Source organism: Enoplosus armatus, chromosome 6 (genome assembly GCF_043641665.1).
Source record: "Enoplosus armatus isolate fEnoArm2 chromosome 6, fEnoArm2.hap1, whole genome shotgun sequence".
NCBI lineage: Eukaryota > Metazoa > Chordata > Actinopteri > Centrarchiformes > Enoplosidae > Enoplosus > Enoplosus armatus.
Genome location: NC_092185.1, coordinates 4381310 through 4396230, shown reverse-complemented (window position 1 = coordinate 4396230; position 14921 = coordinate 4381310). Strand labels below are relative to the sequence as shown.

The 14921-nt window shown below is 42.0% G+C and overlaps 2 protein-coding genes across 3 annotated transcripts; one reads left to right on the top strand and one right to left on the bottom strand.

Moving 5' to 3' along the window:
• Positions 1-4438: 4438 nt before the first annotated feature.
• kbtbd13b (kelch repeat and BTB domain containing 13b) lies at positions 4439-5947 on the bottom strand. The gene has a single exon (XM_070906955.1). The coding sequence runs from the start codon at positions 5945-5947 to the stop codon at positions 4529-4531; it is 1419 nt and encodes a 472-aa protein (XP_070763056.1). The 3' UTR covers positions 4439-4528.
• Positions 5948-9040: 3093 nt separating this feature from the next.
• LOC139286221 (serine/threonine-protein kinase pim-3-like) lies at positions 9041-13803 on the top strand. 2 transcript variants are annotated; one of them, XM_070906957.1, is made up of 6 exons: positions 9041-9116; positions 10019-10122; positions 11169-11219; positions 11901-12264; positions 13011-13187; positions 13610-13803. In XM_070906957.1, the coding sequence occupies exons 1-6, from the start codon at positions 9041-9043 to the stop codon at positions 13801-13803; spliced, it is 966 nt and encodes a 321-aa protein (XP_070763058.1). The 2 variants fall into 2 exon arrangements, with proteins under 2 accessions (XP_070763058.1, XP_070763057.1); XM_070906956.1 differs by having other exon boundaries at positions 10013-10122.
• Positions 13804-14921: the final 1118 nt, after the last annotated feature.

Sequence of the window (14921 nt, the reverse complement as noted above, 5' to 3'; positions counted from 1 at the left end):
TGTGTGTGTTCCTCTGTAAGACCAATGAGAGGACACAATGATGCTGAAGCAGCAGAGAGGTGAACTGAGGACACACTGGCCGAATTCACAGCTGCACTTATAATATCTATGAGAGAGGGAGAGCAAAGAGAAAGAAGAGAAGGGGAAAGAAGGAAAATAGAAAGAAAGAAAGAACAAACCCTAGCAACCACCTAGCAACAGTTTTTGCAACCATCTTGTGACAACCACCAAGCAATGCCCAAGCCACATCTCAGCAACCACACAACCCAAATACCCTAGTATCAGTGGTGGAAGAAGTACTCAGATCATTTACTTAAGTAAAAGTAACAATACTGCAGTGTAGTAAAAGTATAAAAGAGCTGGATACTGAGTACAGTAACTTGCTGGAGTCTGGATGCCTCAGTCTCATGGTGATGACTCCAGGATGTCTAACCTGGCTGATATATATATATATATATATATATATATATATATATATATATATATATATATATATATAAAACCATAATTTGTTGTTTTTACAACGGTTATTGTACAGATTAAACAAACGAGATATAACTTGTTAATTAGTGATCTTTAGACGTGTTGGTAGGTGGATTTGTTACGTTTGTACAGAGCCTAACTGTGTCCCTCTGTTTACAGACTTTATGCTAAGCTAAGCTAGCTAGCTGCTGGTGGTAGCCTCATATTTAACGGGGAGATATGAGATCTAATTAAACAAATCATTTCCCAAAACCCAAAATGACAAACAATAAGATTTCATAAACTTAAAACATTCATATTTATCATGAGTGGACTCTGCTGTGAAACGTTTAACAGTAACCAGTTTAACACTCACACACACACACACACACACACACACCATTGAGTCTCCTTAATGCCACATTTGTTTAAAGAGGACCAACTTCATGTTGCCTCACTCCACAGTCTATATATGGGCTCTTTTGCCCCACTGAGAGAGACGACCATTTACGGACTGAAAGTCTGAAAGTCTGACCTCTGCACGCTGGTGATTCGGAGACAACACTCGTCGTTGTGTTGGAGGCTGTAAAGAGGAGATGTTGGTGGGGGGTGGGTTGTATCTCCTGATGGATGAGCCTCTTTACTTCTAAAGTATATCACCTCTTGTTATATAAAACTAAAGGTTTTAAAGAGAGAGCCAGAGACGGCAGCTTGTCTGCAGATATCACCGAATTTACTTAAGTATAAAAGGAAACTTTTAAGACCAAATAAAAATAATCTAAAGTTTGTTTTTTCTGTCGAGTTCGTCTCAGAGGTCAGTGGTCAAACTGTGTCATTGCCTCAGCTTCAGGCTTTATTGGATGACTTCCTGCAAACAAGTCAGCCCATTTTACCCAGATTAAAAACACACACACACACACACACAGTCGTGTTTCCATCACTTCAGAGGACAGTACATTGATTCTCCGTTATTCATTTCCTGGAGAGTTACCCTATCCATAACCACTACTAACCTTAACCTAAACCTAACCTTACACTCACTCCCTCCGCTTAAACCAAGTCTTCACCCTAAAATTGAATGATTTACCTCATGGAGACTTGTGTTTTGTCCCCATTTTCGTCAACAACCAAGATGGCTGCTGCTGGTGTGGAATGCTCTGAATCTATCGCGTCATGTATTAAACAAACTGGATGGTAGTTTACGTTTGTACAAATGGTAAGTGTTGGCTTCTAAATCATGTCATGCCAAACGCATGTGTATTATGTTAAACTTGAAGTCATATGAATTGGATGTTGGCACTAGCTAACTAGCCTAGCAGCCTACTGCTACGTCACACGATTGGTGATTATCTGCACATTTTAAGGGGTTGCTTCATCGTGACAGCAGCACAGTTAGAGGCCAAGCTCGCCTGAGACGTCAGGGTGAAGATCAGGGGCTGCCGTGGGGTCAGCGGCGCCACGGCAACAATGACATCACCACTTCAGACCACCAGTCTGTGTGTGTGTGAAGGCTATAGTTAGACTGACCTACTTCCTCTGCAGTGCTGGTTGGATAAAAACACACTGCATATAAACACATAGATCATAAAGCGTGTGTCACCTCTCTGACCTCGGCCTGCAATCAAAACAAATATATACGCTCTGAGTGTTTTCCACAGAGGTAATTCTCTTGTTTTTTAACAGCTTGGAAAGTCTTTGTCCTGAAATAGTAAAGGAAGAAGAGCCAAACATTACCGTCACACTTCCTGTTTTGAGGCTGGACACCAAGAATCTCTCTCAGAATATATATATATATATTTATATTTGAATATATTTGAAATCTATGTTGCAGCAGATTGTCTGAACAGAATGTTCCAATTCATTTGCTACACACTGATTTTGTGGTCGAGTTGCAAATCTCTTAAACTGGATCTTTTTTTGGGGGGGGGGGGGGGGGGGGACAGTGGTGTATTCAGATCTTTCCCTCTAGTAGAAGTAGCAATACCACTGTGTAGAAATATTCTTGCATTCTAGTATTGTCATCAAAATATAATTAAAGTACAGAAAGTAAAAGTACGTATTGTACAGAATGGCAGAATATCGTAAATTACGATTATTGATGGATTCATGAGTAAAAATCACTTTAATGTTGCAGGAGTACAGGTGGAGTTTATTATTACTACTTTATATACTGCTAAATCTATATTAATACATAATCATTTATTAGTTTATTATATTTTGTATTAATGATCAGCATCTGCAAAGTAACTAGTTACTAAAGCTTTAAAATACATGTAGTGGAGTAAATAAAATAATATTTGACTTGAATGTAGTGATTTGGAGATAAGTATAAAGTAGCATAAAATGGAAACACTCAAATAAAGTATCTCAAAACTGCTTAAGTACAGTCTTTGAGTCAATGTACTTTGTTTTTTTTTTAAATAAGGTGAAGCAGGTTTGACAAACGCAGATCATTTGAAAGTGAGTTTTAACCGTAAAGGGCAGCGAAGCAGACGGCAGACCCTCACATCATGTGGTCAGACTCAGATAACCTGATTAATGTCCTCAGATAGACGCTCATCCATCACTAAGTCAGAGCTTTGCTTCCTGGCAAGCTGGAGGTTGTGGAGGGCGTCGGCCGGAGCGCCGCGTCCCGGCCTGACCCCGGCCACTCGCCTTATTCTGGGTCAGATTTAGCATCGCTGCCTGGTGCTGGCGTCTCGCCCAGCTGCCCGTGGTGCCTGGCTCTGACTGCCGTTAACCTCCATCGTCATCATCGCTCTGTGCCAAGAGGAAACAGAGGCTGCTGCAGGAAACAGAAGCTCTGTGTGAGGACAAACACTGGAGTTCACATGAAGCCAGCAGCACTGAGAGACACACTGACTCTATGAGATGAATCACATTAACATTTATAAAACATATCCTGATGATGATGGAGGACAAACAAATCATTTCTTTAATTCTTTATCTTAAAATTCCCCTAAAGTGACGGATTTCTATTATATAAATTATAGCTTTAGTCAAACATTTAATTCAAGATTTTGTGTTTTAGATGAAAAATTATTGTTCAACTGACCATAATGAAAAATATCACCCTGTTTCTCTGCTTTGTTTTCAAACGTTTCTGATGTTAATCAATGACCTTTAACAGTCAAAAATGTGGAATGAGTGTTTCTAACTCGCTGGCACAATATCCCACGTTTGCATAATAATTTTACTGTTGGTTTTCACCTTTCCTTTATTTTCCAAATAACTTTGTCTAACTTGGAGGTTTACAGTGTGCAGGTGACTGATCATGTGTCTTGCCTCTGAACCCATTTACACTTTATGTATCATGGGCAGATCAAAAAGAAATCTGATATGAAAAAAAACGTGTGTGTAATTGCATCGAAAAAGCATTAAGGATGGATTGAAATCCAATTAAAACCACCTCGGGAGGTGGTTTGAGACGCAATCCAGCCAGATGCTGAAAATGTGTAAAAGCATCCGTCTCTCCAAGAGGCATACATAATCTTTACTCCTCCCAACTGTAACTACATCAGTAACTGATCACAGGATCTGTTGTCTGTGATAATGGCTGCTGAAGTTACACTCAAATTTGCCGTCTGGCCCGGACCAGAGGGTGGAGGTAATGGGTAGATCCTGATTTCAATGTGGTCCGGAAATACCGCGACGGATTGCATTGCATGTGGATTAGATTTGAGATATATGTGGCTGAGTGTAAAATTGATCAAATCTCATCTAGATTTCATCCGGATACCAGACATTTGAAATGACAAGAGTAAACGGGGCCTCTGTTGTGTCCAAGTTTCATTCCCATGTGTGTTTTCCTTTACCTTAACTTAAACCCAACTTCACCCTAAACCCAAGCACAAACAGACTTTGACATAAAACCCCTTCTGACTTCTTTTCATAGACGCCACCAAGTTCCCAGATCTCATCAAATAGCTTGATGAGAACATTATCATCTGATAGAAATGATGGACAAAGTTTCGGAGGAATTAACCTTTAAATTTATTGAAAATACTTGTCTGACAGTAAAAAGATGTTCACAATACAATAAATCCCAGAGCAAATGAAGCCATTACTACAGCATGAGAGCGTCTGGCAGCCGGAGCAGAAACGTCCACACAGATCCGCTTCTGGGGAAACCCTTCATCTGCCGTCGGGGCTTCCAGGTTTTACCGTCGATGGCGTACTCCAGAGTCACGCTCCTGTTGAGCGTGAGCACAGAGTCGCCTCTCACCTCAGCTGTGAACAGAGAACCTCTGCTGTTGGCAAAGTGTCCGGGCAGAGACGACCACTGGCCCGAGGTCAGATTATAACAGTCCATCAGGCATCTCAGGAAGTCGTCTGACGGCCCGTTTCTCATCACGTACAGGTTGTCCCTGTGGCCGACCATACAGTGGCCGTAGCTCTGGTGCCTGATCAGCGTGGTAACAAGCCGCCACTCGTCTTTTCTTGAGACATACTCGTAGATCTCTGTGGTCTCCATCGGCCTCCATAAACACACAAATATCCTGCTCATTGCTTTGGTGCACGCTGGGCTTGCCACCGGTCGAGGTAAGTGAGAAGCAAACGCCCACCTTCCGGTCTTTACGTCATATATTTCCACAGATGACATCACTGTTCGCCCGAATTCTCCTCCGATGGCGTAAAGCCGACCGTCTGCACCCACAAGGCTGAGATTGTATCGCAGCTGTGCCGGACTGGAGATCCTGCTCCAGCTGTTGTTTTCAACACTGTAGCAGAAACAAGAGTCCACAACTTGTTTATGAAGTCCATGAACTCCCCCGACGATGTAGAGTTTATTGTCTAAAACAGTCACTCCAGCCATGGAGGTGCTGGCCTGTAGCGGAAGATCTGTCAATACTTTCCAATTATTGCCAGTTTCATCCAGGTAGCAGACCGTCCTGGAGGCAGCATGGACAGTGTCCTCCACACCGCAGGTCACATGGGCCCCCACAGCCACGAAAACACTCGGGGTCAAAGACTCCACGTAGGAGATCAGCTCAGACGGTAAGGTTTTCCTAACCTCCGCCTCCAGGTCGGTGTACATATTTCGGATAAACAGCGCAGCAGCGTGGTAAAGCTCCATGAGGCCAAAGGTTGCAGCGGTGTGATACATCAGCAAACAGTTGTCAGAGTCAATGAGGTTGATGAGATACTTAGTGAGCGCCGCCACCTGCAAGAAAGCAGCGCATTCGATGGCCTCAACAATGTCGTCGCCATCCAGGACGGGCGCATCACCTCGTAAAACCGCCAAGGCGATAAGGAAGCCTCGAGCACGCAGAGACTTGAGGTGGATTTCTTCCTGCCGACACTCCTTCATCCCAGAGCGATACAGAGCTCGGAAATAGTCACAACTCTGAACGAGTAACATCTTCTCCTCCGAGAAGTGAGTGTCTCCGACCACGATAGTTAACTTAGCCGAGACCAAACCAGAGGCACAGCATGGCAGATATCTTTTGTCTGCACCGTCACAGCTGCTGCTGTCCTCTGACATTACTATTCTCTGTGAGAGACGCTCGAGAAAATATCCTTCATGAAAAAGACACGTGAGAGGTTCGAGTGTTTCCAAAAGTCTGGAAGTGCAGCTGGAGAGAAGTGACTCAGTATGAAGCAGCTTCACTCTTCAGGGAGGCTCAGTTTTTTTTACAGCTTTCAAAATAGACGCAGCTAAAAATAGAAAAGAACAAATGACCTGAGTCACATTCATGTTGTGGACAAGAGGTCAACAACTGAACACAAGGTTACTGATATCTGCTGCTGCAAACTTGAAGGATCAGTTCAATCAAAACACAAAAAACATATTTTCTCACAGTTACTAAACTCATAACATAAAATAACATTTGAAAAAAATCCCAATACTTTTACATTTGGCAATAATTCAATATGGTCACTGATTTTCTGCCTCTATGCCATAAAATAGTTCACAGTCAATAAGTATCGTAAAGTTAGGTTTATTTATCAAAACCAGTAATTACTCATTCGCTTTCTGAGATATGAGAAGATTGATACCACTCTCATGTCTGTACGATAAATATGAAGCCAGCAGCCGGTTAGCTTAGCTTAGCATAGCATATAGACTGGAAACAGGCGGGAGCAGCTAGCCTGGCTCCATCAAATCGTAATAAAAAACACTTTATACCACCTCTGAAGCTCAATATTTAACAGATTATATCTTGTTTTCAAATTTTACAATTTGCTGTTTTATGGGCTAGTAGCAGGAGACTCCAGGAAGTTGCCGCTCCCAGCCAAGAAATAGTCCAGTTCAAAACCCCCTTGTAACACAGAATTGTAATACTTAAAATACTTAAAATACAGATTAAAAAAGCAATAACGTGTTACTGAGTTAGCTTTGAAGGTGCGGGTAGGCTTTTGTTATCTTTGGACAGAGCCAGGCTAGCTGTTTCCCCCCCTGTGTCCAGTCTTTGCGCTAAGCTAAGCTGCTAGCTGCTAGCTGGAGCACTACAGTTAGCGAACAAACATGAGAGTAGTATCAATCTTCACATCCACCTCTCGAGAGTTAGATGTTAAGATAAAAAGTTTCCCGAAATGTCAAACTTTTCCTTTAAAGTCCTTGATTATATTTAATGGATAGACGGTGCGATTACAGGATGTCTAATCTCTTGATCATCAGGCGAGTCTCTGTGAGTGGATTTGAGCTCAGATCAGTTTGACGAACAACAGCCGTTCTCTGTTTGTATCTTTAAATCTGTTTTCTGTCGATCTGTCTCTTGACATTCACTTACAGTGAGAGAGGAGGAGGGGCTGACCTAGATTTGGGGCAGTAATACAGCCGGTCATGTGATCTGGCCGCTGCATGCCTCCTCAGTCAAAACAATCCCACCGGCTCCAGCAGTTTGTGAACAGACAGAGAGGATTGTGGGAATGTTGCGCTGATGCTTTGACCTGTACGACCGGCTGAAGGTTATGGTTTGTGATTTTTGCACAAAACATATGAAAAGTATTGATTATTATCCATAGAAAATGTATAATCTTTTAAGTCATTTTTCATATAAAAACATTTCATGGTTCCAGCTTCACAAATTTTTGCTGCTTTTACTTTTAATTATTTAAATTTATTTGTTATAATTTTGAGGTTTGGACTGTCGGTTGGACAAAACAAACATTGTGAGGGTGTCACTTCGGGCTCTGGGAAATTGTGAGGGCTTTTCTCACTATTTTCAGAATTTTTACAAACCAAACAAACAAATAGCCGATTAATCTATAATGAAAATAATCTTTAGTGCGATAAATGATAGTTACGATGAGTTCCACTAACTACAACAGTAAAATCCTGCTTTTACATTAATGCTTGAGTAATAATAATTATATAACATATAATAGTATAACAGTCACATTTTCCCACTACTTTTACTTTTAACCCTTAAAGTACATTTTCCTGATTATACTTCAATACTTACTTTATACTGCTCCACTGCAAACAGCAAACATCATAATAAGCTCATATACAGTTGGTCAGGGTTAGGGTTAGTGTGCAATACCTCCATACCCACAGTGTGTGGTACCCTGAAAAGGACTCTATAAATAAAATGTATTGTTACTATTATTATTATTAATATTAACCATTTTGAAATATGAACTGAGTTTGTACTGCGTTTAATGACATATAATGTATGTCTATGGAATAGGAGAATTATAAAAATTTAACCAGTACGAAACAAATTCAGATTGATTAATTGATTAAAGAGTATCTCCCATTAACCTGTCTCACAGCAGTTGTATGGGTGTTTTTGACAGGCATTCTGGGAAATGTAGGAAACCACTGAAGTACAGTAGATGAGCCAGGCTGAGGGAACGTGGGTTCAGTTAAATCTCTTTTTCTTTGTTCTCTTCCAGTGGAACAACAGAACAGCCAAATAGTTGATGGTATTGATCGATATACACAGAGAGTATTGTTTCAGTTTCAGTTAATATTATTAAAATTAATCATACAGGTTGTTATATTTGCTGTTATACTATTTCTTAAAACTTTATATTATTATCGTTATTAAGATAAAATAGAGAGATAAAAGTGTGTTTTTATTGTTTTATTATTATTTGGATGGAAGATTTTTCTGGAGTGATTATTGGGAAGCCTCTCTTATCCCTGATGAGCCGCAGCACTGCCGGAGTGACCCTCTCTGAATCCCTGCGCCTGTTCTACTACGTAAAACTAGTCCGCGTGTTTTCTCATTGGTTTAGCGCACCTTTTTAACATCACCGACTTAAAATTCACCGTGAAGCGATACGACTCGTCAGATCGCTGTTTATCCAGGTGTTTTAGTTTGAGTGTGAACTGGCAGCTTCTGTTGTGTTATTTAATGTTCACCGGGGGGGCGCGGAAGGATCTGCGTGATCTTTTGCAAATATTGGCAGCGGCGGAGAGAGAAACAGAGTGGCGCGCTTCTGTGGATGCTGGACCTGTCGGACTTTTCCCGTGTGTAAGCGACCGGACTACCGATGGATTTGTATCGTTTTTCTGTCGCATGTCGCCCGTGAGAAGGGCCGAGGACTCCGTTATTATCTGAGCTTTATTAGGTGAATATTTTCCGGGTGTGTTTTGTTTTTTTTGGGAGAAGTGACGAGCAGCATGCTGCTCTCCAAGCTGGGCTCCTTCTCTCACATCCCGTCCAGCATGGATCTGCCGGCGAAGCTCCAGCTACAAGGTACCGATGTTAACGACAACATGCCGGTGTTACATCGTATTCTGTGACCTGATTATTTTCTCCGTACCTAACCTAACTTCAACCGGTCATCTCTGGGACGCCTAATCACAACATTAACCCCAAGTGGACATTACACCGAAACTGAAATTCCTAATCAGGTCATAGAATCTGACGAGTCGCATAATACGATGTAACACGTGTATCGGCGTAAAGTATATGTTTGCTACTTTTATTAAAAAACATAATCATATCAAATGAACCCAGCCGATGGCATCAAAAGCATCATATCTTCGTATCGGAGAGGCTAGGACCGTTTCAAGTTTGGTATTTTTACAGAATAAATGAAAATAATTCCTTAAATCCGTACATTTACCATCCAATACTCGATTAGTGGATGGGTGCTACTGTATGACCTTTAAAAATAGTCTGGGGCCATTTTGAAAGCCCAGGTTTTGTGCCAAAATATGTTGTTATTTTGTAATTAGCTATCTCCTCTGTTGAAACTGCATCTGTTTCTGTCACCTTAGTCACGTAACATCGTTTAAAGAGTTGACATTGGAGATGATGATGATGATACTATCGACGGTCCACCATTTTTAAACGGCTGACACTGGAACAACAGGAGTCATCTGAGGACATGTGGTTATGTGGCCGCGTGTATTCAGTGATTTTTGGGTATTTTATGAGCGAATTAAGGAAGTATTTTAAAGTTTATTTTTTAAAACCCTGATGATGCAAAACAACAACAAGTCGAGGACAAAACAGGACACCGGTAGAGACGTTTTTTTTGGAGGAGGGGTCAGATTTTGGCGCAACCATGGCGCGACACTACAGCGTTTCAACCGTTCAAACACCGTGGAATATAATCCTAATTTTATTTTTTGGTGTATTTTCAGCTAAAGCGGAGAAGCAGCCGTTTGAGAAGCTGTACCACCTGGGCTCGGTGCTCGGCAGCGGAGGATTCGGCACGGTCTACTCGGCTGTCCGCCTGGCCGACGGGCTGCCGGTAAGAGCGGGGAGCTGCTTTGTTTTGGTCCCAGCACATGGCCGCGGCTCGCAGCGTCAAGCGTCACAGCAAGCGACCGCGTTTCCGGGTCCTGCCTTTAGAATAAAAGCCGCACTAAAGTAATGAAAAAAGATTAGTTCATTCTTGACGTTGGAAACAGCAGCTGACAGCCTCACCACGTTATTTTTTTTTTATTAGTAATGTGTGTATTAAAGCTGTTTTCCTTCCTGAAAAAGCAACATGCTTGAGATTCGATAGTATTTCTGTTTTTCCAAAATACACATAGGAGGAGTCAGTTTGTGTGTTTATGCGTAACTCAAGATGTTTGGTTGAATTCACAGTTGATCTGTGAGTTTCTGTCCTCAGTCCTCTAATGTACCTGCTGCCATCAAATCATTGGTTTCACTGTTTTGATAGTTAACATGACTTGAAATATTTTGTGATTATATTAAATGTAAACCGCGTATTTTTCAACGAAATGTCTGTGATTTCTGTCACAATAAAACTGCCAGTGTAATTTAGACTGACTAAATTAAAACATATTCACATTATCCCAGCTGCTGTATCCAACAAAAACCCAGGTGTTTGATGTTGTGCTTTTATTTGGAAGGCAGTGTCTATTCCCTTTACTTCCTGTTGTACTGTTGTCAGCTGTGCAGCTTGATGCAGGGCAGTCCTGCTTGGCATGTGGTCTTTGTTTTCACAAAGAAACGTGGTCTCTGATGCTTTACTCTCTCCTTGTATTGAAAAATAATCTTGCCTTTTCGCTTTATGTTCTTTGGGAGCAGGAAGTGGCTACGTGTTTAGTAATATTCATCCACCAAACTGGTGGGAAAATCATTTTTATTCATAAAGGAAAACATTGAAAGACAAACAAAAAGCTTCAAGTTATTGTGAAGAGTTAGTGTTTTGGCTCCTGTTTTTTATTAACATAGAGACAGAATCTATTCTTCCCTTTACATTGTATAACATACAATGTAAAGGGAATATATATATATATAACTGTATGGAGGCTGTATGTTAATGGTGTTTATGTTTACATGCAGGTGGCTGTGAAGCATGTGTGCAGAGACAGAGTCACTGAGTGGGGCTCTCTGGTGAGATTTACCTGCATTTTTACTTCATGTCAGATTGATCATCACCACTTAAGCTGCTTTATTAGTTAGTTATTGATTAATTTTAAGACATTAACAAGTTTCATTTAGATTAACACATTTTTTTAACAGAGACCTGTGCACAAGAAAAAAACATGCACAGACAAAATAAACTAAACACACTATATACACAAAATAGAAGTTGGTTAAAGAAACATCAAAGAAAACGTTTTTCACTGACCTTGAAAATACATTTTGCTTGGTCAACAATTAAAACACATTTCTGTTTATTAAGTGAAAGCTGAAACAACATTGTATAATGTTAATGTACAGTACTTCATCTTTTTCTATGGCATTATGTCTGTCATTCCTTCAAAAATGTAATATTTTAGAGATACAACTTACGATTATTTTCATTGTGGTTGAATCTGCCTGTTATTGTTTTGTTGATTAATCAGTCTGTCTATAACATGTCAGATAGTAGGGAAAAATGACCAGGATGACGTCTTTAAATGAATAGTCTTGATCAGACAATAGTCTTGTCTGATCAACAGTCCAAAACCCAAATATGTTCAGTTTGCTGTCATGTATGACAAATAAAAGCATTAAATCCTCACACCGAGAGGCTGGAATCAGCAAATCTTTGTGGGCAGTGAGTTTAAATGTTGTCTTTGATACTCTCAGTGCGGCGCGGTGGTTCCTCTGGAGATCGTGCTGTTGAAGAAGGTGGGCGGAGCGTTTGGCGGCGTGGTGCGGCTGCTGGACTGGTGGGAGCGGGCGGACGGCTGGCTGATGGTGATGGAGTGTCCCGAGCCGGGGCAGGACCTGTTTGACTACATCACAGAGCGCGGCGCGCTGGACGAGGCGGTGGCGCGCGGCTTCTTCCTGCAGGTGCTGGAGGCCGTGCGTCACTGCTACACCTGCGGCGTCGTCCACCGAGACATCAAGGACGAGAACCTGCTGGTGGACCTGAGGACCGGACACATCAAACTCATCGACTTCGGCTCAGGGGCTCTCCTCAAAGACGGCGCCTACACAGAGTTCGATGGTGAGTCTGATCATCTAACGGTCGCCTCAAAGCTGCCGTCTAATTACTGTTTTATACTGGTGCAGTCGTCATGGCAACTGCAGAAATTGACAGGAAGAAGAGAGGGAATTGTTGTCTGTTGGTTTGACTTTTTAAGGTTGGAAATCAATCTGAAAATGTCTGAAAAGTTAAGACATAATATGTGGATGTGTGAATTCAGATGACACGAACATAAACAGTCCGTCTGTCCTCGTTCACTTGCTTGTGTGTGTTCTTGTGCTTCTGTCCTTGTGAGGGCCAATTAAAGTTTTACAGCGTGGGGACATTTTTTGGGTAGTGAGGATTTTTCTTTTGACAAAGTGAGGACATTTCTAGAACGCGAGGATGTTTAACAAAGTGGGGACGTTTGTGGACAACAAGGATCCTTTTTTAGAAAGATGGATTATATTAGTGAGGGTACAAGTGGCGGCCTTCCCATAATGCACCAGTTCTGTTATGTTGGGTGAGGACAGATGAGCATTGTGTTCTGCTCAGGAAGTGTTTTCCAGAAACATCGGCTGCTCTCGTGACCAGCAGCCGCCGCTAATAAGCAACATAATGATGATGATGTCACGTCCTGTTGCCGCTCAGACATACTGCACCTTTGTGATTCTGTTGTCATGACAACTGCAGCAGCCCAGGAATTGCTGTTAACATTTATGAGCCTCAATCAGTTGACTGTTGTACACTGTTGAATACATAAAATACCAAATGCCTTCCTCCTCCAGGTACGCGGGTGTATAGTCCTCCGGAGTGGATCCGGTTCCGCCGGTACCACGGCCGCTCAGCTACCGTGTGGTCGCTCGGCGTGCTGCTGTATGACATGGTGTGTGGGGACATCCCCTTCGAACAGGACGAGGAGATCCTGAGAGGACGGGTCTACTTCAGACACAAAATCTCCTCAGGTCAGTTCGAGTGTGACGAGTCGGCTCTGCTTAGATCACAGGTTTTAGATTTACTGCAGATACACTATATGGACAAAAGCATGTGGACAGTCCTGTCTTTGTTCTGTTTTCTCTTTGTGGGAACAGTTTGTTTTTGTCCCTCTCCTGTTTCAACATGAATACTCCGGAGCACAAAGCCAGCTGCATAAAGAGATTATTTTCCCAGTTTGGTGTGAAAAACTATATAAACTCAACACGAACTTTGTCTAACTGCCAGGGAAGAGGCTCTGCCTGAAAGACTCAGCTCAGGGCCAAAAAAGCTTACTGGATTATGAGAGATGTGGCTGTATCAGACAGGAAGTTTCCTTGAGTTTGTTCTTTGGTGCTGTAGTGTGTCATTTCCTGTCGAGGTTCTTATCCACCTCCTCGTGTTTCTGTCGCAGAGTGCCAGCAGCTGATTGGCTGGTGTCTCAGCCAGCAGCCGTCCGACCGGCCAACCCTGGAGCAGATCCTCGTCCACCCCTGGGTGACGGGCAGCGACGGACAGCAGACAGACAACGGTGGCATCACGCTCCACGCCATCGTAGCTGACTCCTCCTCCTCCTCGTCTTCCTCCTCCAGCCAGCAGAGCCTCTAGTTGGTTAAAGGGAGGCTGCCAGGGGGGCGTGGCATGAACTTGATTGACAGCTGTCCTGCGGCGGTCGCGGTGTTGGAGCGAGTCACGGCCACAGCCGCTCTACAGCGCCCCCCCTCGTCTCATCGAGCCTGCGTTGTTTTCCGTCAGGTTTCAGAGTGCCTTGAGTTTGAGCGTCCAACGCGACATCTTTACATGTCGTATCTTGTCTGTCGATACAAGACAGAGAATCAGGTCAACCTGCTTAAGTTTAAAGAACGTTTTCCTGTCCTCTGAGGAGCCTCCCTCCACCCCCAGTCACCTGCTGACTTGGTGGGATACTTGAAACACACATTCTACACTTAACAACACACACACCTCCGTAGAGCTGGGTCTGGTTCAGGACACCAGACTCAAGTCTCAGTTCTGATATCAAAACATGCTTTTCTCTCCTGAGTATAAACATTTCATTCATGTCACAAACATCTCAAGTCCTTCTGTGTTTTACTTTTTGTCTGAACAGGACGGGACTTTTCCCGACTAAAATACAGGCTAAAAATGAACACAATTATGATTTAAATCCAGGTTAGATGTCTGATAGAAGAAGTAAATCTGTTCCAGCCTTCACTGCAGACGTTCAGTACCGACAGTTCTCTCTCTCCTTGATGGTGCTTCAAACTTTATCTTTCTGCAGTTGAGGTTCACGTAGACAGTTGGGTGTTTTGTTGATCGTTTTCTCAGTTTCCAGTTTCAGTATTGAAACCACTGCGTCACTGATGATGAGAAACTTGTTTTTCTATAATTTTTTTTTGCATTCAGCATCACTTTGTCTGAATTTTGTTCTGAAAACATTGTTTCTTGTCCCTCAGTCTCAAAGTGTAAAATGCACATTCAATGCAAATATTCAGTTTTTCTTTCTCGTTTTTAAATATGTGTATATTTTGTACATTTCTGTGTTTTATTTATTTTGTAAAGAGACATTCCTCATCCTTTGGTTATTTATTGAAGTTGTCTTCTGTCTAACGTTTCTGAAATGTTTGTCTTTTTAATTTTTAATTTTTTAGAATAAACTCTGGTTCAGGTTCGAGTTTGGTAATGTTAGGTTGAAGAGTTTTAACTCATTCCATTTGTTACAGTTTTTG